At 47.8% G+C, this 25,100-nt stretch overlaps 1 protein-coding gene across 9 annotated transcripts in view; it reads left to right on the top strand.

Moving 5' to 3' along the window:
- The window catches only part of arhgap23a (Rho GTPase activating protein 23a), a 64,833-nt gene that overhangs the window by 23,077 nt on the left and 16,656 nt on the right, over positions 1–25,100 (top strand). For 2 of the 9 annotated variants that reach the window (XM_041957837.1, XM_041957836.1), the window contains exons 1-7: positions 8,754–9,516; positions 16,397–16,594; positions 19,110–19,134; positions 19,525–19,617; positions 20,626–20,704; positions 21,547–21,601; positions 23,127–24,756. In XM_041957837.1, coding sequence (XP_041813771.1) covers positions 9,283–9,516; positions 16,397–16,594; positions 19,110–19,134; positions 19,525–19,617; positions 20,626–20,704; positions 21,547–21,601; positions 23,127–24,756 — 2,314 coding nt within the window. In that variant the 5' untranslated portion in view covers positions 8,754–9,282. Of the gene's footprint in view, positions 1–7,791; positions 7,862–8,753; positions 9,517–11,741; positions 11,821–16,396; positions 16,595–19,109; positions 19,135–19,524; positions 19,618–20,625; positions 20,705–21,546; positions 21,602–22,272; positions 22,372–23,126; positions 24,757–25,100 lie in introns of those variants that run through there. The other 7 variants (XM_041957842.1, XM_041957838.1, XM_041957843.1 and 4 more) reach the window with 5 other exon arrangements.

Below are 25,100 nucleotides of genomic sequence, written 5' to 3'. Positions count from 1 at the left end.
GCTTGAGTACATCTTCAAAAGCAGCGTGTAAACCAGCCAATCTCAAATATTTTCACGTCAATTATCCCCAAATGCCTAAACATAATCCACAGATTCCCGGGTGGTCTCATTTTCTCTTTAATTTTGCGGTCTCTTTGATGAAATAAACTCTCCCTCGCAGCTATAAGGGCTCCACAAATGTCTCCTACACCCCGGACTCCACTTTTCGAATCGCTGGACTGTGCGATCCTGTGCATACAGGGCGATGGAGGACTTCCTCGGCGTGGTGTGAGCGGTGGTGCATGGCAGGAATGTAAAAACCAGATGACCTCAAATGGAAACTCCAGGGCTGTTGGAGGCAGGCAGGCCATCTTGCTTGCACTAATAAACACTCCACTCTGCAGTCTCTCTTTCTCCCCCCTCCCTCGCTCGGTTAGCCTCCCAACCTGGCTCAACATCGCCTCCGCCACGCCCCATATGCTGGACCGCCGCCTGGTTTCGGGCCCGTAGGCTGCGATGCACGCTTGGGTCCAGCTCCATCTTTAGCCAAGGAGAACGACGACGTCATCCTCCCGTCCCAAAGTTATAATTTTCATCTGTTAATTACACAGAGGCAGGGATGAGCTAAATATACACATCTGGGCTTGTAGAGGGGGAGGGAAGCAGCCAAAAAGAGGGGGCTCAAACTATGGCTGTCCTTCACCCAGACGTAGACGGGGAGGGGGGTGGAGAGAGTCGAGAGGCCTGCTGGAGCCCTGCGGTTTTCTGCTGCTGAGGCCTGCTCCTGAAAACAACCAAGGAAGAAAGAGAAGAGAGAAGAAGAGGCAGAAAAAAAGGAAGGAGGGTGGGGGGGGTTGGCTCTTATTGCAGCGGAGCTCAGACGTGACGCTCTGATTGCTCCCAGCGGTTGTGGTCAGTACAGAGGAGAGATGGGGAGGGGAGGGGGTACAGTGCAAGACGAGCAGGGTTAGCTCTTTGCCAGATGTCGTCATTGGCCCTGATGTTGTTACAGCCTCACGGTATATATGATATACACACATCAGGAGACAGATGTGTCTGCTCAAGAGGAAGCACGGCTGGGAGTTTACCTGACGAAACCCAGCCGCTGCTTCGCTGTGGCACTGCAGGGTGTAGATATGGCAGCTGGAAAGCTGCCGCCTGGCTCTGTGTCTGTGCTTTTTCGGCAAAGTGTGGCTGAATGTAGTCTGAAAATGTCGGTATAAGAGGTCAGAGTCCTGAACCTTCACACTCTGAAAAATCAGCTGTGAAAACCAATTTGGAGGCCATAATGAGCGTAAATGTCTCCGCCTTCAAACCTGTCTCCCTGCAGGGTTTTTTCCTCATGCTCGAACAGAGGCACCTTGTTGGTTCTCATGACAACTGTCAGCACGGCTGTGATTAGGTTGAGGACGGCTGACAAAATGATGCCTGACATCCTGCAGAATGGCTGCCTTTGTGGTGGGAAGACGAGCAGTTTACTCCGAAAAGCAGATTTTCTCACTCACCTCTGGTGGCGTCCATCCATGCAGACACTATTAGAGCTGCTGTTATCTTCTGATTGTAGCTTATTGCACATTGCAGAGTATCTGCGTGTATTTCAGCTGAAGACATTCATGCTCTCCTGAGGACGAATGGTTAAAAACTTTTTCTTTAGCACCATCATCAGGTCACAATTTGGTTTGTGACGGAAAAAGCTGCAAAACTAAGGGTATCCCCTTCACCCTCAGCTGCACCTTCGCACCAATTAGATGTCAGCGTGCCAACGCACTCATTTAACATGGTAAAAACATTAAAGCTGCTGAATGGCTTTGCCATTGTGAGCATGTTAGCATGCTGATGTTAGCATTTATCTCAGAGCACTGCCCTGAGCTTTGCCTGAAAGAGCAGCTTGCATGACTGTGGGCACTTAGTCTTGTTTAACATTTTATCAGATATCAATATTGATCAGGGTATTATTTTGGGTTTTCAGTGGGACCACCAAATAAATAAATAAATCTTATATTGTTTTTGGAAGTGCATGTTGGTATTTTGTTTTCCTGAATTTCATTGTTCAATACTTTGAGCCTCACATTTGATATTCTCTTTACCTTCATCACTGCTGAGATAGAGGCAGATGTTTCAGAGGCACATATCCTAAAAGCCAGCCACATAAAACCAAAACTATCAACAGCTGCGACTGCAGGAAATGCATGTAAAAAAAAAAAAAAAAGAGTAAAACATGGAGCTTTCTCCTCCTCCGAGTCTTGATGTGACCTGAACATAAAGACGGCTCTCCGCTGGAGGAGACACTCCCTCCTAATTAGGTTAAAGTGGAGCACCATCTCTCCACTTACCGTGCAGGGAAACATAATGGATGTGTGGTTAGCTGGTTCTCTCTATCAGTAGCACTGCCTCTCACACGCATCACACTCATGCTCAGGGTTTTAATCACAGTTCGTAAATCTCTGCTCTTTATTAAACAAGGTCACAGGCTCATATGCAACATACACATCTAATTGCGTTTAATAATTGAGCAACGCACCAAGATTTCACTGAACGTGACCTGCACGCATGGCGGCAAATGTGTGTTAATGTGTTAGCCTTCAGTCATGCAGTCTAGCCTCATAACTTCAAAGAATGTCGGCCGCTGATGAACAATGAAGACGCGTATGGGAGGTAATTAGAGTGTATTTGTGAGTAAATATGTGCCCATGTCACGGCTGTGTAACTGTGAAACACACTCTTCACCATCTGCTCCCTCCAACGTCTGCTTTGGATCACTCTCTGCCCTCATTTTTTATTCTCAGCAAGATTTTTCCCCAGTGTTCACTTTCCAACATCTGTTAACCCCCCCTACAGTTGTGCTCCCCCTTCCCACTCACTTCTCTATCTGACTTTCTTTTCGCCTACATAGATGCTTGGCTGGCCTGCCGGCTGACTCATGTATCCCACGTTCCCTTGTGGCAGATGCAGCATGATGCACGCATCCACACTTCTGAGTCAGCCAATCAGGTTTTTGTGTAGTAAATCCCAAACAGGCTTTTTTGTCTTTTGGCTGCAGTTAGCAGTTAGCTTGAGCCAATATATGCTGGATGCGTGGTCATGTATAAATTAGGGTGGATTATTTTCATTTTTTTTTGGAGCTGAGACAGATCTGCCACTTTTCTCTTTCTTATACCACAGTCACCTGAATATTTGTAGTTTCTGTGCTGTTGGTCAAACAAAAGAAGACATCTGAAGACAGCTTTGCCTCAAGGAAGCTGTGATTAAACAGTCAGTTCAATAAATAATCAAGAGATTATTCCAGAACTGTAAAAAATGAGAAGTTTCCAGTGACCAAGGTGAAGTCTTCAAATTGATTCTGGAGCTCAAACAATGAATTAATCTTCAAAACCAACCGACTAATTTATCAAATAGCTGCAGTGATTAGCACATGAAGTGACTGACAGAACATTATCAGCAATATTTGCTTTTTTTTTCTTTAAATAATCATCACTTGCAGCCTTTGAGTAATTGTTTTAAGCAGTAATGCTGCAGATTTATGGTCGGTCATGTGTGTTAGTGATAGAAAACGTGTTTTACGTACATGAATTGTTTTCATGCAGTATTCAAATCAGTGGCGGGGTGATGTGAAGGTGAATATTTGTTGCAGTGTTTCCACGCTGACAGGACTCACATGGCCTGACCTGACGTGGCGGCTCCTGTTAAGAATGCGGCCATAATGCATTAACTTCCTGAAGAGGAAGACAGGGTCAGGTGGGCTGCTTTAACTGCTTTAATCCTCCAGTCTGCAGGGGTAATCTGTGCATTGTTGTTGTTGTTGTTGTGGTATCAGTCCTGGTCAGTTAGTCTGGGAGGGAGTGGGCGGACCACCCAGCTCCTCTCAGCTGTGGGTTGATGGGATATCTGACCTTTGCACATTTCGTCTCCGAGTCCACCTGCTCTCGTCTTCTGACTGTTTCCACCTCAAAGCCAGCAACAGGTGTGACCTTTCTGATCTCCAGCCCCCGACTCTGATGATATCCATTAGTAGCTGACATAAGAGCATACGTAACTGACTTATTGCTCTTAATCACCCTGCACACACACCCCTACGCCAGACATTGCAGCAGAAACAGTGCAGCACTGTATGTAGCTGCATGTTGAGTCCCCTTTGCTCTGTCCCCAGTGTCTCAGTCCCCACTGGCCATCATCCACACCCCTCTGCTGTTAGTCTCTGTGTTGTAGCTGCCCTCTAGTGGCTGCTGGTTGGTAACTGCACTCTGATTGCAGCCAGATAGGCCTATAGGTTCTGTGGCATGAGGATTTACTGGAGATTAAAGTTAAAATTAACCTCCTTAAAACAGCTGCGTCCTTTTCTCACTTTTTTTTTCTAGAATCCACTTTGACAGATCACAGATAATGTCTGTCTAGACAGAGATATCGACTCCATCGCTGCACATCAGAGTGTGTCAAACATCAATACTTAGACTCAGCAAAACGTGTTTGTACAATGCATAATGCATAACGTATAATGTCTAGTTTTTTAGGCTTGTTCACTGTTTGATGGGATATTTCCTGATGTAAAACTTTCCTAACAAAGGCCTTTATGTAACATCGATGCATTGATCAGTTTGACGTATTTTGTTAACTTTAAGAAAAGGTTGGCTTCCATAAAGGGAGATAACAAAATTTAACAAACAAAATTGCTTAACTTGAATTTTTACAGGCATGAACGGCTAAAACCGTCTCGTATTTCATGAGAAAAAAGTTTTTTTCGAGACAGTTGATGAAAAAATAAACAGAATTTGTGTAGAAAAGCATGTTTTTGATTCTCTCCTGTCCTCTCACTGGTCTCGTGACCCCCCTTAGATTGATCTTGCGAACGCATCGGGAGGCTGGAAACCGCTGCTGTACATCATGCACATTTTTGTGGTCCAGTTTGCATCACTCCTTTCATTTATAGCAGCAGTGTGACGGCACAGATAACTCATGTGGGCGCTGCTTCGACACATGAAACCTCTCGTGCCACATGTTGAGCCAGTGCAGTGTTTCTCTCACCAGCAGGGGACAGGATTCACACTCTGAGCCCGGGACGCTTCTCTCGACTCCTCTTTTATGGCTTCACATTTGCAGTTGGAGTTTTCTGATGAGCATCGGCCTCAGCTTGTCCTTCGCTGACCCATTCTGTTCTTTCTCTGAATGGCCACAGCCTGTGTTTAGAGCAAACACCCCATGGTTGTGTCTGCAGCCTGGTTTGTTTGTGACACGCCAACTAAAGGCTCACTCAGCAGCCCGAAACTCTTCAATCTTCTCTTTCCTGTGTGTTTCCCGTCAAGCCTCAGCTTATTCCTCCTTCTCGCACTTCTGTGTTTTAATGTGTAGGCGCAGCAGCAAGGAGAAAAACTGTTTTTTGTCTTGGGAGGCAGCCGCAGTGGAAAAAAAGGAGGGGGTTAGGCCTCTGCGTGTTAATCTTTTGGCCCGCGGTCATGTTATGAGTGTTAAGGGGATTAAAAAATATCACCAAACTAATCTGTCCGTTACACCGACGACCGTGTTCCACTCCATCCAGCATTGCCTCCCTCCCTCCCTCCCTCCCTCCTCACCCCTTTCACTTTTCCACTGATGCGTTTGTTATCAGAGAGAGGAGGGGGGCCGGGGCGGGAGGCAGCGAGGCATCGCTCCTCTGAGATTAGCAGCGCGTGTCGGCCTTTGATTTCCTGACTTCAAGAGCTTTGCGCTGCCAGGTTGTGATGAAAAAAAGATGCTAACACGAAGTCTGCGTCGGGGTGTCGCGTCTTTTCTCAGCAAGCACATAGTAAGAGGTCAGATATGGGAGGTACGGTTTGGTGATGTGCATTAAGCCCGCATGCAAATGATGGATGTGTGGCTGTCCGCCTGCTCCGGCATGCTTCAGCCAAACAGCAGACAGTGTGGGTCGCTGGTGGGAGGGGTGCTATTGTCACAACTCTTCATGTGTGCCCTCCATGTAAACTGTAACTCAACGCCTTTTTGTACATCTATCTCTTGTCAAGCTCTCGTTTTTTCTTCCCCCCAGCTCTTCACGCTCGTCCTCCTCCTTTCTGTAAATGCCTCCGTGGTTCATGAAAAGGGAGCCGGACAGACAGAGACCTTTTGTTTCCAAATTAGGCACTGCTCCCTCCTTGCCAAAACCAACTGTTATTGTGAAAAATGTGATATGAAATCCCCACTCAGCGGTGCCACTGTGAAATGGAGCGCTTGTGTATTTTTCAGACATTAAACCCCCCGCCTGGCTTTCCACCAGAGATACACTATGATCTGACGGTAGCTCCGTGCGCTGCCAGCCGTCCTGCACGGGTGTGGTCCCCCCTCACATCCCTCCTGGAGGAGAATCGGACCTCCTCCTCCTCCTCCTTCTGCCGCCCGCCGGTGATCCACTCTTCCCCCTGCAGGGCGGTTCCGCCTGGGGGTGCGTTTGGACCCAGAGCCCTGGTCTGAACCACAGAGAGAGAAGAGAAACCCCCCACAGCCACAGCCTCCTGACTTTATGAGGAACCCTAATTACATAGCCTCGTGTATTTATACTCAGCTGTGACTCAGTGGGACATGTGGCCTGTGCTTGTGTGTGTGTGTGTGTGTGTGTGTGTGTGTGCGTGCACGGGAGAAGCAGCCTTTGTGTTCACACATAAACAGCGTGTGCATGTGTGTGTGTGTGTGTATTAGTGAAAGTGTGTGCTGACTCTATAAACTATTTAAACCAGGGATGAAGTGGAGTGTAGATCCACCGAAACCGGGTCTGTTATTTTTGCAGAAAAGGCCCTTTAAAGCGACTCTGTATAACTTTTGAAAAGAGAAATAACACAATGTTCCTCTTGCAGATGAAAATGGCTTAATGGCTTAATTCACTACACTCGGGGCTTTCGCTGCCACAGCCTTACTTGGTCTGGTATGGCCAGTAGCTTTTAATGGCTAGCTGATGTTAGCAAACTTAAAGGTAAAGCACTTCACACCAGGACACACGTTTTAATGGCTAACGATAAGTATTTAAAGGGGTTCTTTAAAACCTCGACTAATGCCATCAGGGGTGTTCGGAGTTGGTCTGTGTTGGAATACTGGGGTCATGGAGTTTTAATGACATGGGCGTTAGCAGGCATGGAGGTTCGAATTAAAATACACTACCAAGCTGCATTATGGGACGTGTAGGAGTCAGGGTTTTAGGCGGTATTCTCCAGCAGCACTGCTTGTCAGATGGTGGAACGGCTTCGTCAACTATTTCTGTCACTTTTCACGCGTATAACCGAGCACAGCACCATAATGCCATCTAGCAGAGACGATCTGAAATTGCACGCTGTTGTTCCTATATTTAAACATTTAACGAGCAACCCCGCCTTCGAGTGTGTCCGTTCAGCTGTAAACTCTTCCCAACACGGTGGGACAGCATGTTGTAAGAAGTCGTTTTTTCTGCCGTAAGCTGCCTCTTAAAGTTTTTCTTTTTTTAATCTGTCTCTTGTGACTCCCCCACATTAATAAAAGGGCTGGAGTCGCCCTTTAAAGTAAGTGACAGCACATTAAAGACTCAAATCTTCTTATAACTGAACGCTCTGTGTAACAGTGGGTATTTGAATGGTGATGCCTGATATTCTTGAGCCTTCAGATCTTTCTTTTGATTTATCACCTCCTCATTCTGTACAAACTACAACACCCTGCAGTGTGTGTTCTCGTGAGCAAAGCGCGGCGTATCCAGAGGGTACGGTCTCTGTGTCTGTGGCGGCCGGTCGAGTTGATACTTGCCCCGCCGTGCAGCAGGTGAAACCTGTCCGACCTCATTGGTAACGGATGTGTGGCGCGTTAACAGCGATGAGCGTTGGAGGAGAAAGCCGCCTGCAACAACATGGTCACCTGTCTGCCGCTCTCGCTCCAATCCTGGACGCTCGGCTGTTTGGTGAGAACTCCACTGCACGGGCGAGAGGACGGAGGCGGTGCAGGTCACCTTTCCGGCTGATTTAGTGGCGTGGTGTTCAGGTGTCGCTGTGTGGGTGGATCCTGTGAATAGGAGCGACTGCGTGAGGGAGCACAGGTTTGATAGAGAGGTCACGCTGACATCCAGGAGCAGCTGTTTTATTCCGAGAGCTCTCTCCTCTTTATCCTTCAGCTTTTTCCAATTCCTCTCCTCTCATTATCATCTTCCCTCCTCTATATTTTTCCCTCTTAAGCAAAAAAGAAAGGGAGTGAAACAGTGAACACAGCAGCAAGGCAAATGTTTTCTTTTCTCTTTGTGCTGGAAATTGGCCTCTTTCTCTCTCTCTCTCTTTTTTTTGTTTGTCTCCACTCTGCTTGGAGGGGAGGCGGCGGAGGCAGGGCCGGCTTTTGTGGAGTTTAGCGCCGGGATCACAGCTTTGTCGATGTGCTTGTGTCGCTCGCACACACATGCGGCACACGTGCGGCACAAGAGAGATCTGCGCTGAATTTAGCCTATCAGCAGCAGCCTGCAGGAGATGTCTCCATCTGGACTGTTAACTGCTGGAGCAGGACCCCTCCTCCGGCCGGCCACAGCGATGTCCACTGTTTTTGGATTAAACCACAGAGTTCCAGTTTACTGTACAGCACAGTTGTTTGTCTGCTGGTGACTGTCGGACCGGTTGGTGTGGTGGGAGTGAGTGATTGTTTAGTAACAAAAACAAGGAAGGAAAAGAGAGCAGCAGAGAAAAGGAGGGATGAAATAGCTGATGCTCGCTGAGATAGACACAGTTTCGGATAGAGATGAGAGCGAGATGAAGGGATTTGTTTGGCAGTAGAGATAAAGAAGGGAAAAGAAAAGAGAGAGAGAGAGAGGGCAGTGGGAGGGAGGAGAGACAGAGGATCCAGCCCTCTGGGACAGCAGTGTGTGTTTTGGGGGTGGACAGAGCGGCTTTGTATGCAGAACATCACCGGACACCATTGGGAGGGACGCTGTTCGTTGTTCTGTGTGTGTGTCTGTAGTGAAACCAGACCTACCTCTGATCCCTGCGCCACACACACTCCTCCATCTGCTGCCCAGGAGTCCGCCGTCTGCTTCCTCTCTGCTCAACCCCTGTGAGAGCGTCTGAATGTGTGTGAGAGAGTCTTGGAGGGCTGATTCCCGGAGGTCAGGAGCGACGGGCTGTGATGTGGAGCTTGCGGGATTAAACGTTCTGAAGGCTCGGCACTGACGGCGATGGATTGGAGCCAGGAGACGGGAAGTTCAGACTCTTGAATGACTGGAGGATCCCAGAGGATTTGCAAGCTCCACTAAAACCACCCATCTTCTCTTTGCTTGATTGTATCTTCTGTATTTCTGCATCTGGACCTCGTCCACGACCTTGCGTGCGAGCGTGCGATCGGCCCATGTGGGCAGTGAGGGATGCGGATCTGAGCGAACTCCACGCCCCGATGCCCGCTGCTATGCTCCCATGCCCTGCGCCGGCCGGGTCTGACTGGAGCTTCCAGAACCCGGTGGGGGTGGACTGCAGCTCCCCGGAACCTCGCTGCATCTGGCTGGCGGTGCTCCGCGGTGCCACGGGTTCAGTGTCGCCGCCCGCCATGCCCACTGGGTACAGGCAGAGCTCTCACCAGCCCAGGGTAAGGACAGGTCACCCGTCTTCCTCGAGTGGCCTGATACCAAGTCAGTGATTGAGAGCATCAGCCATCAGCAGTTACATGATTGGTTAATGCCCAGTGGAATTTCTAATTATTAATTTAATCAGTTTGAAGGGTTTCGTCTTATTTAAGATAGAAAATTCTCAAATTGGAGAAGATGAAACCTGCAGATTTTTGGGGGGTTTTATGTGATACATTAGTTGAAATACGTCAGTTAAAATTCTTGCTGATGAATTCAATCAACTAATCGATCGATCGCCTAAGACCACGTAAGCAGCTCCTGCGTTTTCTCCACTGAGGTGACGATTCAGATGCATCGTTCGCTGCCCGTGGGGATTTCTGCGGCTGCACACAGTGATATCAGCAGGATCCTCTCCAGAAACCGCTGTGTGGGATTGTTTCAGCCACTCATGTCAACAGAGTATCTGTGTAACTGTCAGCCCGTCGTTTGAAGTCTGCTAACCACTCAGCTGCTGACAGATTTTGGTGTCTCCAGGCAGGTAGTTGTGTTGCCTTCAGGCTCCTTCTGCTGGGCTCTCAGACCCTCTGTGAAACAATGTGACGCGATTTATTACTAGAATTTTGTCCCTTTAAACATGTCCATCAGCTGTTCCTCACCTCCAGGCTTGTTTACTCTGTTTGGCAGCCTCACGTGTGGCGTCTTTAATTCAGAGCATTGAGATTGTTTGATGTTTGGCAGGTTTTCTTTGTGATGGCAGAGATTTCAGTCCGATCAGCATCGCTGGATTTCATTCTGTGACGTAACGGTAAACAAAGACGTGCAAACAATGACCAAGTGGCCAGTGATGATCTCAAGGCGAACAGCCACCAGCACAAAAACAATTCAGTTATATTCCTTTAAATTCTTAAATACGAATTATGCATTGAAGATGTACATCACCCTAAAAGATGGAGCAAATATGGGTAGCATAAAACTGTGCCACTTCGTTCTCCTTCTGTTTGTGTGGTTAAATTGACCCTTTCCTTCCTTGGAGGGGTTTCTAATTACTGGCTAAAGGCAGATGAAGGGGGCTGCTAAGTGCCACTTCTAGCGAGGTGTTGTAGAACTGTGTGTTTGAGCATCCCCTCCCCCCAAAATGCCCTCAGAATCCAGGGCATCACTTCCCCACATGGTCTCATTTAAGTGTGGGCATTTGTGTGGAATATCACATGCCCCTTTTCCCAGGTTGTTACCACCCCCCCCACTACCCCCTGACTCGTTGACACAGTTAAGAAATGCCACAATCAGGAATGTGAGTGTGGGGGAGGAGAGAGGGGCCGTACGGGCACAGCTGGGACAAACACAGACTGTTAGTCGTCACCGTCTCACGCTGGTGAAGCCAGGTTGCCCCGTCGTCACGTCGCCAGTCTTCATTTCTGTTAGCTGTGATTTCGTTTTTTCCTACGTTGCGTTTATTTGCAGCAGCCCCAACAATCAGAAAAACACCCTCACAGTTTGTAAAGATGATTAAAAGTCAAATTAAGAAGAATTCACATTATATAGAAGAACATGCTGCCACAAAGCGCCTCCTCAGATGCCAAAAATTAACTTATTTGATGTCTTTTTTTCAGTACTGTGTGACAAACCTGAGACACCTTCCTGGTTGAGGGTGTAGAAAAGTTCCATATTGTTAATTGCAAGTACATTGTGACTTCATATGCTGTTTGTGTGGCGCTTTGCCCTCTCAGACAGGAGGAGCAGGGAGGGTGAAAAGTCCCAGACCACATTTGAACCCACATCATGCTTTGACTACATGTGTGTCTGCCTGCCGAGCTCCCGAGTCATCCTGTAAAGTTATTCTAAAACTGCAGCCCTCCTCCTCCTCCTCCTCCTCCTCTGCCTGGTCTCACCATTTAAAATGACCATCGGTAGGGCAGGTGTCAGTTAGACAAAAGACAAGTACAATATGTTTTGCTGTTCAAGTAGAAAACCCTGTTTAACTGACATTGCATCATCACCTGTTGGCCTAGATACACTGACAATGGGGTTGAACTGGTTTTTGAGCATACATACGACTTTCATATTGACATTTAGGCGCGTGCAAACCTGTACACACGCATGCATGGCTCATAAAACACCTTCTTATGTAAATTGCATGTACAGTAGTTGAACTTGCGCTGCCGCTCTGTATTTGAATCCCTCACTTGTCGGGCAGGTTGCGTTCTTTTGTTGGAGTTGTATCGGACCGCAGCGGGAAATTCACACACTCATCATGCATCTCCGTCAGCAGACGTAGGATGCATTTAGACCTGCAGAGGTGGTGGAGCATGCTCTCCGTGTGGCCGGTGAGTCCAGGAATGATCAGGCTTTTCACCGTCCCTCTCCTGCTCCCTCTTGGCAGCCCGGCTCAGGCCTGCGGGTGCAGACAGCCATCGGGATTAAAGGCTCGTCAGCATTTGTAACGTCCGTAAAGCTCCACTTTTCAAACAGGTTGCAGCTCTCAGCTGTTTAAAAGAGCATTATTGTTCTGCCCTGCTGGGGTTTTAGCAGGAGCCCGGCTCCCCGACAGCCACTGCATTCCTCCGTGCTGCTTTACCTCTGGATGGAGTGAGGAGAGGAGTGTGTGTGTGTGTGTGTGTGTGTGTGTGTGTGTGTGTGTGTGTGTGTGTGTGTGTGTGTGTGTGTGTGTGTGTGTGTGTGTGTGTGTGTTCATGCTAACCAACACGTACGCTGTTGCTGACGATTACGGCTGCTGCATGACAGTATCATCATGTCCTAGAAAAGCCTCTTACGAACAGCAAAGCCATTTTTACCAGATTGTAGGAAAGATTATCACTTAAAAAAAAGAAAAATATATTTTTTAACAAAGCTGATGAAGCGCTAAGTTTTGGCACTGCAAGTTAAGATCTGTTAAAGTTTTAAATTTTTAACAGAAGTGTAGTGATCCTGTCAGCAGGACAGGACAGGACCACTTACGTTCTGTCCCATCGGTCATGCATGTGCGTCTGTGGAGTAGAGATTCAAAATTTGTAGACATCCGTGTTACGAGACCAGAGGAAACAGAGAGAGAGGGCTGCAGTGTTTCCTTTTCCTCAACGGTAGAAATACTACAACCAACAACCAGAATGCACTGCAGCACCGAGCCACTAAACGTGACGTTTGGCGGTGTTTGCCTTTGACTTGTCCGGTTTCTAGCAATGGCGGCCTCGTCAGAAACTTTCTCGTAAAAGCTTGATTCATTTTTGATTCACACTGCCTAGTTTGACAGTTCAGTGAGTTTCGTGTCTTGAAGTTTGCTCATTTGCAGATGCGACCTACGTTGTAATGATACAAAGCTGGTTGGAAGTCGGTAACATTTCCCTTTAATGATATGCTCTGTAATTGAAATCAGGAGTGCAGATATCCACGGGGAAGCGCGTGCTGCGGTGTGTGTTGTCACCGCTTTACCTACTAAACGCCTCCTCAAAGCAGGTAGCTGTCGTGTGCCATTACAAGCTGCTCTACACGTTCAAAAACAATCGTTTCCAGTGCGGCTTTTTACCGTGTGCTTTAATGACATCATCTTCAGGTGGTAATGAGATCCCCCAAGGCTCTGCATCACCTGGAGGAGACTCACAATTTATCTGTTATTGTAATTGGCTTCAGCAGGTGAGAACACGTCCAGGTTTGAGGCAAAAAGAGCCCTAAAAGGATAAATTCCCAATAGGAAATACTGTCTTCTTCTCTCAGCGTAACAAGAGCGAGGTTTCCCTTGTCTGTGCTCTAAGCCTGCATAGGAAGTCAAGTTTAGACTGAAAACCACAGAAAAAATTTTCCAAGTGCCTTGTTGGTTAAGTGTCCAACTGCCTGGAGAGACCAGAGCGTGTCAGCAAGTTTGGATCTTTTTTTTTTTTTTTTTTGCTTTTGCGTAAAAACTAAACCGAACAGGACAAACCGGTCGCCTCAAGGTGACGAGTGTGCAAGAGAGGATTTATTTCTGGCTTCAGGGGGAGAAGGTGGACTGTTGACTCGGCGGAATAGCCGAGCAGAGACGCTCGTCCCACACAGGCCAGAGCAGAAGAGTGGGAAACAGCGCTGGCTCAGAGACCCAGTCAGACCCTGTGTGTTTTGGGTAATCACAGGGTTTGGTATTCCCAGCGCCGGGAGGGGCCATGCGGTCGAAACCGGCGTGCTGGAGCCTGTCCCTCGCCGGGGCCCGATACTCCTCCTCCTCTTCGTCCTCCTCATCCTTCTCCTCTCATTCACTCTCACCTCCTCTGCCGGTTACAGTGTGTGTGTTTCAACATGTCCAAGCCAAACCGCTCCCTCTGAGGAATTCACTCGGTCTCTTCCTCCTTTCATTTCCTTTTTCTTCCCCCCCCCCCGTAGCCTTCTCGTTTTCTTTATCATTTTTATTTGACACGCCGAACACTCCTCCTCCTTCCTCACGCACCTCTTTATGTTGCTCTCATGCCACACAATAGGCCTCAATGCTGGCCTCTTTGAGAAAATAGCAGGTGTTACTTTACATTGTTTGGACTGACAGACTAAAGATCAGGCTTTCATCTCACCCTGCAAAAAGCACACACTTATGCACACTTCTGAAGAGGCTTTGTGATGCTTCTCAGTAGAAGACAAACATTCAAGTTTTCCCCCACATGTATCTACAAACTCGGACACACATTTCAGAAAGAAATCTAAATGTCCAAACTTAGTTTTGGTCTCCTTTCCCGCGGATGGAACGTAAAAGTAGAGGGAGAAAATGTGCGGTGATGTCCGGATTTCCATTACATTAAAGCATGCGATGAGAGGAAGAAGAGGTGGAAGGAAGGAGAAAGAGGAGTGAACGAGTGCCTCCATGGTGGAGAGTGAGATCTCTGAGGGGGTTTTATTTATAGGAGCATCTGGTTATCCCACACCGCAACGCTACCACACTTCCTGCCTCCAGCCCGCCACTTCCTGTTGTTGTGTGGCCTCGTGACGGGCCTGCCAGGTCAAAGTGTGTGTGTCTGTGTTTGTTATGTATTAGTGCGTGTTTGTGTGTAGATGGGGGGTGTGGGGTGTACATTTCTTGGGGGGGTTGCAGCTTGTAGTCTAGACATGTTCACCTCTGGCCCGCTAATATTGCAACACACACTTTCTGTCACTTGAAACAGGCAACAGAATTGTTTGATGTACTGAATTATTAAACCTTTTCCTCGTGAGCTGTTGGCAGATTAAACGGAAACAGGAGGTGCTGTGTTGGATCAGAGACGAGTGCATCATGATGGAAGAACCTTGTGTTCTGCGTGACATGTTTGACAATTAAAGAAAATCAGTTAAGCTGTTTTTGCACGCTGAGATTACTTACATTCATCTTTGAGGCATCTTAAACTGCACCAGTCCCATTAAAAACATATTAAAACTATACTGATGTGCACACTGTGCAGCTCTGCAAGTTAGTATGCAGGAACTTTAGTGCCAGTTTGTACTAGACATGCTTGTTTTTATTCTTGATTAATCTGCCAGTTATTTTTGATTGATCAGTCTGTAAAATGTCAGAAAATAGTGAAAATATTTGACATAAATGGCTTATTCTGTCCAAAAGTTAGAGATTTTTCTCCAACAGAAGAAGAAAACCAGCAAATATTTACAGTGCATCCGAGAAGCTGGAACGAGTTCATTTTTTGTAATTTTTGCTTAAAAGATAACTTAAAAAATTAATGGATGATCAGAATTGTTGCAGATTGACACTGTTTAGCTAGATTTATCAGTTGTTTCATTCAAAGAACACACTTTTGTCCAAAATTTTAATGCTTTATTTTTCATTTTCAAGATGTTTCTGGAGCTTCATCAGTTTAAAACCTTCCAGTTATCTATTCTTGTTGTGCATTGCATTGTGGGACAGTAGTGTCTATCAATAGCACTATTAAAGAATAAGAGAATTTGATATGCATGCTGAGATCGACGAGTATATTTAGCCTTGTAAGAGATTCTGCAGAGTGCATGCTAAAGCGTTAGCATGGCACAGTGATTGACTGTCTGGGTTTGGATGACACATTGATGATTATAGTGTCGAGCCGTCTCTCAAATTTATGATCTGTTCCTTTAAGTCAAGAAGAGTTCAGCAAGTTCAGTCTCACTAAGAAACGTTTGATAGTGAACGTGCTGCACAAGATACCTAAATCACAGCAGACCCGGCCTCTGAGCTGACATGAGGATTCCCCCCCTCTCCTCCTCCGCCTCCTCCTCCTCCTCCTCCTCCTCGCTCCTGCCTGTTTGGTCAGGTGATTGTGTTTGACTGACAGATGTGGGTCGTCGGGGCAGCACGAGGGTGATAGTTCTCACGTGTGTCTGTCAGCTGAACTGGCAGGGCTTATTTACTCGGCTTCAGGAATGAGATATTTAGAGAGCGGGTGGAAATCTGCCTTTATTCTCCACTCGGAGTCCAGATTCCTGCTGGACCCTCTCTCCCTGTGATAAGACCAAGGTCAGCATGGTCAGAACGGCATGAAGCCACACATTCCCTCCTTGGTCCTGTCTAGACGTGGCCCTTCCTGATAGTGGACCCCCCAGGTGTGGACTATTGTTCTGAGGCTGGGTGGCATGCAGGACTGACCAGGACTGATTCAGGACTGCATGAGGAAGCTGTTGATGTAATACCCAGCAGTCGAGGGTCTATAGTCTGCATTCTGAGTATAGAGTCGCCTTGTGCATCTCCAGGGAATCATAAAGTGTGTTGCATCTGTAAAACTGGAATATTTCTCCAGTGTTGGTACAAATTATAGAAAAATGCTGTAGATTGTCATCTGGATTTTAGGAAAAACTGATATCAGATTGTTAATTTCTGCAGAGTTTATACCAGAGAACGCACATGTGCACACTCTGGCCATCTAAACTACTCAGAAAATACACATGAACCCCCCTGAATCTCACTAAATCTCTCTTCGTTTGTGTCCACAGGCTAAGGGGCGGAGGGATGGTCTCTCCTCAGCCGGTGACAACCCTCGGCCGCCGATGGCGACCCGGCCGGGAAGGGAAGGGGTGGGCTGGAAGGGTCCCCGGACGCTGGTTCTCCATAAGAACTCCCAGGGTTTCGGCTTCACGCTACGCCACTTCATCGTTTACCCTCCAGAATCTGCCCTGCACACCAACCTCAAGGTGAGACCTGCAGGTGTCCACTGGAGAATGTCTGAATGCTGAATTGTATTCAGTATAAATGCAGAGTGTTTTTCCTTCTTTTTTCAACTTCCACATTTATTTTTATAAGGAACATGTTCTCCGTTTCATCCGAGCCATCATTTAAAGCGTTTTTTGAAAGCCTTGTGTTTAACTGGACAGAGCCAGTTTGAGTTTGGAGATAAGGCCGATCAAACTGGAGTGAGCGAGGTGGAGCTGAGCGACATGAACTCGCAGACAAAAAGAGAAAAGAAGCTGAGCTGACTGAACAAACCACGTCTGCTGAAAGGTTATTACAGGAAGGAGCAACAACAACATGTGCTCTTCATTGGTGAGAGCAAGAAAATGTCACATTTTGAAGGATGTAAATATCGCCCCCATAGCCTGCGAGACAGACTGGTTTCAACACTCCTCACTGTTTTTCAATATCACTCCACGGGCTTCGTTTTTAGTCCTTGGTGAATTCGAGATTGTTCTGGTGTTTTGGAATGAGCCTCTATGTGAGCGAGTGGTTATTTAGCTCTTTGAGGTGTGGGGGCAAATGGCTCCAGATGTGAAATTGAGGGCTGGGGTGGGGTGAGCCAGCTGAAACAAGACCTCTATTATTATTCTACCACCCCACCATCCAGCAGCTGCAGATAGGAGCGCAGATTGAATGAGATCTGTTGTCTTAGCCTGGTACCACTCTCTGGCAGTCAGGCCGTACCAGGCTGGCCCTGGACAATAGGCCCACTGCTGGCCTTTGGCCCCGGTTCTGTCCTCGTCTCCTCTGCCTCGAGGGTCACATGGTGTTTTGGGACAATTGGGCCCACAGAGCTTCTCGTTCTGAACTGAAGAGCCTTCGTGGAAGTCTCCCAAATTACCCTCATAGTGTCCAATTATCAGAGGCCTAGCGGGTGCATGACCCAGTTGGGCCCTCATTTCATGGTGTCTGCAGGACCTGAATGTCCTCAAGAGTCTGCAGTTATGTTATCTAAAAGTTTCAAACTCTCCTTCTCCTGTGTGACCCCAGCAGAGTCTTCAAAAAGAACCTCTGACATTTCACATTCATCTATCATTGAGAAAAGTTGCATTTTCTCTGCACCTTTGCGTTGCTGCCTGAAATTGCAACCTTGTGGTGCTCAGTCTCGATGGCTTCTCCTCGATCTACTGCGCCTTGGACTCATTCGTACATACAAAAACTTCTGCTATATGAAGATGCTTGCACATATATTTGAGTGTTTATATTGCAATATAAAAACAGTATGCATCTATTACCAGCGTCAGATATCTGTAGAAATAAGTAGTTTTATGCATGTGAATGGTCCCTGCTGCTTCACACTGTGCACAGTGTTTGATCCAGATGCAGAGTCTTGTGCCCACCGCGGATGTGTTCAGACTGGGGCTGGTCAGTTGCAGAGTGTCCCCAGTTCGGAGCTCTATTCTGGGGTCGGCAGCTCTCCTTTCTCTGCCTCTAAACCCCCCACCATTGTCTGCAGAGCCAGGAATGAGCCCACTCAGCGTAGCATAAAGCCAGGCAGCAGTCAGCCCACCGTGGCCCTAACCCCAAACTGTCCACTCAGCTTAGTGTGTGTGTGTGTGTGTGTGTGTGTGTGTGTGTGCGCCTGCGTGTGCATGTGTGTGTGGACATGATCAGACAAACTGCAGCTATCAAATCTCACCACCGCCATCCTCACTGCTAACAGCTCTGTGTGTGTTTGCTTCACATGACGTCATGAGTACCTGCCAGACTGTCTAACCTGAAAGTCAGTGTCTGTGCTGCAGCTGCACTCCAACATTAAAGGCTCATAAAAGCAAACAGGACTGTGTCAGGAGGTTTGGCTCGAGATGCCGGGGAAGTCGCTGGCATTTGTGGAAGCCGGTAAACACTCACTGCAGGTTGAAATGACGTACTTATAACTTCTGGTGTCCATGGAGATGTAGATAAAACCAGGGTAAAATAAAGGTCATGGGTCAAAAAATCTGCTTTTCTCTGCAAAAAAACTTCAGTGTTTAAACATGGAGAACGAGCACTTCTGCTTTTGACGATGTTGCAAGATGTAAACCCTGAATCCGCATTTATTAGCACTCCTGCCTGTGAGAGCAGTGATAGACTTTGCCATAAATTTGCCAAATGCAGAAGGGTCAGAAATGTTCTCCAGCTGAATGAGAGTAAGACAGAAACTTATTATCAGTCCTGAAATGTTCGCTGGTAGTGCAGCCTTTTCTTGGGCCTCTGACTTCACATCTATGTACACAGAGATCTGGATCTGGACACAGTCTTGCATGCTTTTATTACTTTTGCAATGTGGGGCAGTTTACATCACATCTATCGGCTAAAGACACAACTCTTTACTGCTGCATTTAATTTCCCTTAAGTAATGATATGACAATACAGTTGTTTTAATTTTCTCTATCATCTTGACTCTATGCAAAGCCCTTCGACACTGGTTATTTTCTATTAATAAATGCGACTCGACTTGAATTTGAGCTGTAATTCTGTTTCTGTTTTTTGCAGGATGAGGAGAACGGAAACGGAAAAGGTAATTGTCCATCTCTCCTCTTCTATTTCTCATCAGGCATCAAATTAAAACCTTATACAGTGAGATAAGTGATGATGTAATGAGCTGGGACCTCCTGTATTACCCTGTCACCTCTGCTCTGCAGCCTTTCTGCACCCCCTACAGGACACTATGCAGTACTGCATCTAAAGTAGCATGAGAACAATAATAGACAGTAAATCATGAGAATTAATTTAAAAGTAAGTCATGAACACAAGTACTCAAAAGTGTGGATCAAAAAGGTTTTATCTTTAAACCAGAGGAGCAACCTAAAGGGTTGTTTGATTTGTTTTAACATTATTACATGTTCACAATTCAGCAGGTACAGTCCCTGATCTTTGCACCTCTTCCTCTTTGTCTTCTGTCGTCCAGGGTACCAGAAAGGTCGAATGGAGCCGATGGACACCATATTTGTGAAGAGTGTGAGAGAAAAAGGTCCGGCCCACCAGGCGGGCTTGTGCACAGGTAAAGGGAACATATGGTGCAGGAGCATTAACATCCTGATTTGCATTGGAAATCTGTTGGGAGAGCTCCGGTCACGTGATGCTGCAGCCATGAGCAGATGCACAGTGATATGAAAGATTCAGCTAAGGGGAACAATCAAGAATTAGCGCAAATACTAGATTATATAAAGAATTTATATTTCCCTCACAAAAGACAGCGCGTTGTTTTTAAACTTCATTGGATGATATAACACAAATACCTGTATGACAACTCAAAATTTCAAGTGCATTTGAATGTGACAGACCCAGTGAAGTGTTCCTGTTGTGTCTTGCTGTTTGAGCAGGGCAGCAGTCCACTCCCAGCAGCTCAGACAGACCAAACCAGTACTCCAGTGTGCATGCTTTAACACAGGCTGTCACATCTAGAAACTCATATCACAGCATGAACATGTGCAAAAAAACACCAAAAAGCTGAGCACTTTGAATGTGTTTCAGCCTGCATGAAGTCACCATGAAAGGTCTTGGAGGTCCTGGAGCCTCAGTTCACAGAATGCTAAGATGTGCTGACATCCCTGCACAGCTTTACTGTTAATCAGGGGACAAATTCCTCAAGATTTTAGCGATCTTTTAATTTGATTGGTTTGAATTTGACATTTGAAAGATTCTGCCTCCGAGACACGCTGGAGACTGAGCTTTGCTTTTATGACAATGATAAAAAGATTATGTTTGAATTGGCTCAGGCTGCGGTTCTGTTTATGGCACATCTCGCTGTCCTTCCGTGCCTTATAAGGATAATAAGCTTCATGTTTTGCCTGCATGTTTTTAGTATTGTTGAAATTAGACACACCTTGGCCATTAGAATGTAAATAAAGAGAATATTGTTTGTTACACTCCTGAATTTTAAGTTTTTATAGCTGCCTTGGAAATGTGTCCCTGCTCAGTGTCTTCCTTGCCGTGCACCTGCTTGAGGGGCCAAAGGTCAACATACAGACCTGTTAATAATAAACATAAAAACGTCTGTGTTTCGCAGGGGATCGCCTGGTGAAAGTGAACGGAGAGAGTGTGCTCGGAAAGACGTACTCGCAGGTGATAGCCCTCATTCAGAACAGGTAAGACCTCCTGCCTGTCAGCACTTTGAGCGTTGGGTGTGTTGATTTAGTGCACCATCTGTTTGCTTTTTCTTCGCAGGCTTACCACAGAGATGACATACATCTAGTCACTAGAATTAGTTTTCTCTGCTTTTGAAAAAAGAGTAGCCTGAGGCAGTGTACTCGACACATGCAGATGCTCTACGTGGTCCAGATAAAGCCGGAGGGGAAATTAGGGGCTTGAAGAAATGACCCATATACTGGCCTCACTGGAAAGTTTTATGTGGTGGCTGGTTTTGAATCTTACAGAAGAAGCTTTGCATCCCAATGCTTGAGTTAGATTCTGAAATTTTATTTTATTATTCATATTAACTTTCCTCAGATGCTGACCTTCTCTTAGACCCAGAATCCCACAGGGAGGTCAGAGGTCCGGGTCAGCGGCATTAGTGATGAGCGCTCGGGGAATCTGTCGATACCGACTCAATCTGATACCAGTGCTCTCTTTTCTCCTAGTTTAAAATCTGTACGCCTCACAGCTTGGAGCGCATTTGGATTGCTGTGGCAGTAAGATCAGAGTGTGCAGCAAATATTAATGATAGCAGAAATGCTTAATTTTCTCATGGTAGATTGAATCCTGAGCTGATGCACACTTAGGCAGGATTCTGTTTTTGTCAGTTTCAGATGAATTAATACAGAATTTCATATTAAATATTTATTCTATTTTTGCGTCTCACACTTTGTATCAAGCGCCAGCTCAGGATATTGGAATCTTTTAGCGGAATGGAGCATTTTCCTCCTGACCCAATCTGTGTGTTTACTCTTCCTGTCCTCCCCTCTTCCTCCCCCCTGTGCATGTCTTGCAGCGAGAGCGTGTTGGAGCTCTCCATCATGCCAAAAGATGAAGATGTGCTTCAGTTGGTAAGTGTGAGTATGGGATTTTTCACGCACCTTAACCCACCGAAACAACAAACTAACCCTCGCGCATCACACACGTTTCATTAAACATCATTTCAGGACACTGCGGAAACCTGAACAGTCACGCTGTTCTTGTTTGCAGAGTTCATCCTAGATTCACCCCGTCATTGTGGAAGAATGTGGAGATTTTCTTAGAATGGCTGCGCGGTGACTCAGACGCTCTCAGCTCTGTGTTTAGATTACAACACGTATTCATTAAAAGCCACTGGTATCCTGAATGTCGAAGCTTACGTTTGGAGAAAAAAAAAAAAAACCCAGCTTCGTGCTCGTTCACACACCCATGTACAGCACAACACATTTTTGTCGCTCCACAGGTTGCTCCACGCTCGCTCACATGATCAGACATGCATCCTCCCTCGCCCCTCCCGCTAACCTGGAGCGACATGTTAGCATGAAATCCACATCACCTGATTCAAGCGATTCTTCTCGCCCGTGCTGAAACATCAGCGTTCCTGCCGAAAACAGGGCTCTCCATTTAAGCACACTGCCATGCTTTAACATTATAAACCCACTCCTCTGTCCTCACACTCCTCCCCTCGCTGCTACGCCTGTATCTGCTGCATTCCTAGCATGACATCACCAGTGCTGCGCCTCCTTCCACACTCCCACAGGGTGGAGTAAAGCAGAGAATGAGAGGGAGGAGAGAGGGAGTTTGGAAGGATCCGAGAGAGGAGACAACAAGGAGATCAACAGACAGAAAACTCACGAAAAAAGTAATAGAACAAAAATGAAAAGGCTGGATGTTTCTGGGAGAGTGAGGGTGTGGAAGCTGGAGAACGGCAGGTTTTAGCAGCAGGGGGGTTTTGTGAGGATAAGTCTTCTGCCTTGTCCTCTGTTCTTCCTCCTCTGTGTCTGTTTGTGGTGACTACAAGCTTAACATGCAGGCTGAGGAAAGGTTCTGGATTCTGTTGGACGGTCTGGGTAAACCCTGAAAACTTTACTTAAACATGAGATTCTTAGCAAGTGTGTTTTTGTTCTCCTGCTGTTAAGAAGTCAAAGTCGTAAGTGATGCTTTATAAGTGACTAATTGATAAAGGAATCGGTTAGTTAGACTTGTTGTTTTCAGTGCTACTGTGTGTATTTCCTGTGTGTGTGTGTACACTTCATCGGTGGGGGATGTATGTATCCTTGGCTGGTGGCTGTGCAGTGAGTGTTGTGGCTTTTGCTCAAGGCACTTCATGCAGTTTGCTAGCTAGCATGTGTTTGTGCTGAGCGCCGAGGCCCTGGGGACAAACTGTGGCAAAGGGGTTGAGCGGAGAGACTGTTCCACTTTAAGGCTTGTTGTGTAACGTACGGTGGCCTGAAGTTGTCTTATGGAGTTACGGTTATGGTCTGTGTTGTTGTCAGACTTGTTTACAGTAAGAGCACGTTTTGATTTAAAGCGTCACAGCCTCACACACCTTTTCTTCGAGCTTTCTTCCCTTCATGTTTTATCTCACTTCTCCTCCATCTTCCCTCCCTCTCCCAGGCATACTCCCAGGATGCCTACTTGACAGGCAACGAACCCTACTCAGGGGGAGCTGAGAACCTCCCACCACCGCCTCCCCTCTGTTACCCACGCTCCAAGGTCACGCCCCCTGCTGGAGCCCCTACGTCTGCCCCTATGGGCCAGAACCAGCTGGATAACTGGAGTCGCTGGCCAGGCTCTTCCAGCCCATCTTCACCCCTGGACAACCGCTCTGCTGTGGGCAGCCCCGCCAGCTGGCAGGAAGGGCGGGCAGGAGAGCCAGGTGGTGTGGGGCACAGCAGCCCGGCCCACCGCACAGAGGAGATCCAGTACGGTATGACCAGCCAGCAGCCTCAGGGACAGACCAGGGGACGCTCCTACTCTTCGTCCTCCTCATCGGGAGGCCTTTTGTCCAGCCCGCTGCAGGTCCACTACCCAAACCACCACGCTGCCAGCTCCTCGCAGGCTCAGCCACGCAAGTCCAGCTCAGCCTGGACCAGTCCACCCCTGCCCCAGCTCAGCCACAGCCGCAATGAGCGCTGCCAGCAAGCCCTCTCCGACTGGTACTACAACCAGATGCCTGAACGCTCAGGACGCAGCATGCAGACCCGCCACCGCAGCTACTCTCAGGACCGGCTCAGTGAAACCAGGAGGCAGCAGCAGCGGGCGGGTGGCTGGCCACACAGCGCCTCCCAGGACACTCTGCTGCTACTACAGCAGTCAGGACCAGGACCCCATGGAGAGCCCTACTGGTCCTATGGAGACTGGGAAGGGGGCCCAGGTAGGGGCCATCCTGCTTCTAATTATACCCGAACACGCTCTGAAAACCTGCTGGCCCAGTACGATCGCCACGGCCGCTCGTTAGAGATGCTGGACCGAGCAGCAGCTGGACTGGTTTCGCCTCGGTTTGAGCGGCCTTCGTGGCTCCAGCAGGCTCCCCAGCCGCCCCCCAGGACTGACGCCTACCCGAGGCAGGGGAGCCATTACGGTGCAGCACAAGCTCCTGCAATGTCCCGACAGTCGCATTCTAAACACCACCCCCAGACTCACACCCAGGCCCACTCCCAGCCGCAGCCCCAGCAGGCTGCCCCCCAGAACAGGCGGCTACCCCCTGGGCAGAGCATGGACGACCAGCCGGTGGGCTACCGTAGCTACAGCCCCTCTTTTTACCGCAAGACGGGCCGCATAATGCAGCAAGCCCACTCTTTCAGGGACCCTTCGTACTCTGGCCCCCACTTGAACTGGAACCCAACCCCTAAAAGCCCCCCAGAGGGCACAGCAGCACCACTCACTGCCTCCACAGCCTCCCCCCATGCCTCCGCCACTCCCGAATCCCAGGACAGAGCGTACAGGCCAACAAACCACGAGAGGGAACGCGGGTCAGTGGAGGGGCAGGCGGAGGTGGTGGCACAGACCCAGGAAGTGGTGCTGAGGCAGAAACCTCCCACCGGGCGGAGGAACGCCCACGGTATGCGTCACCCCCACTACGCGCTGCCCATGGACGGGCTAGAACCCTCTTTGTTTTCTCCTGATCCCCAAGACTCAGCCCCTGCCCCTGGTTCCACAGGAGACGTAGCCCCACGCAAGCCAAACGGCAACCTCGCCCCCCTCCCCATAGAGGATGACTCCCTGGCCTCCATCCCCTTCATAGGTAAGCAAGGAGTGTTTGAGCCCCTTCCCTTAATCCCCTCACAAAACCTCCAACTGACCTTGAGATTTCAGCGCTTTCACTCTGAAATGTAATCCACTCTGAGTGTTTATTGAATGTTAGTGAAAGCTCAAGTGAGGGGAAATGCAAAGCTGTAAGTCAGACAAAATTATGAGTTTGGGGGGGTGTTTGTGTTTCCTTAATTTCCTTCTTGTCTGTCTATTCCGGCTCCAGGCTCTTCTCAGATGCAGTTTCCATTCTCTCATTGAGAATCAGTCTGTGTGTGTGTGTTTGTCTGTGAATGTTTGCATTGGGTAATATTGGCACTTCCCACAGTCTTACAGACA

The sequence above is a fragment of the Chelmon rostratus genome, chromosome 17 (genome assembly GCF_017976325.1).
Source record: "Chelmon rostratus isolate fCheRos1 chromosome 17, fCheRos1.pri, whole genome shotgun sequence".
In the NCBI taxonomy this organism is placed as follows: Eukaryota; Metazoa; Chordata; class Actinopteri; order Chaetodontiformes; family Chaetodontidae; genus Chelmon; species Chelmon rostratus.
Note: the sequence above shows the minus strand (reverse complement) of the source record. Positions and strands in the feature narration are given on the sequence as shown.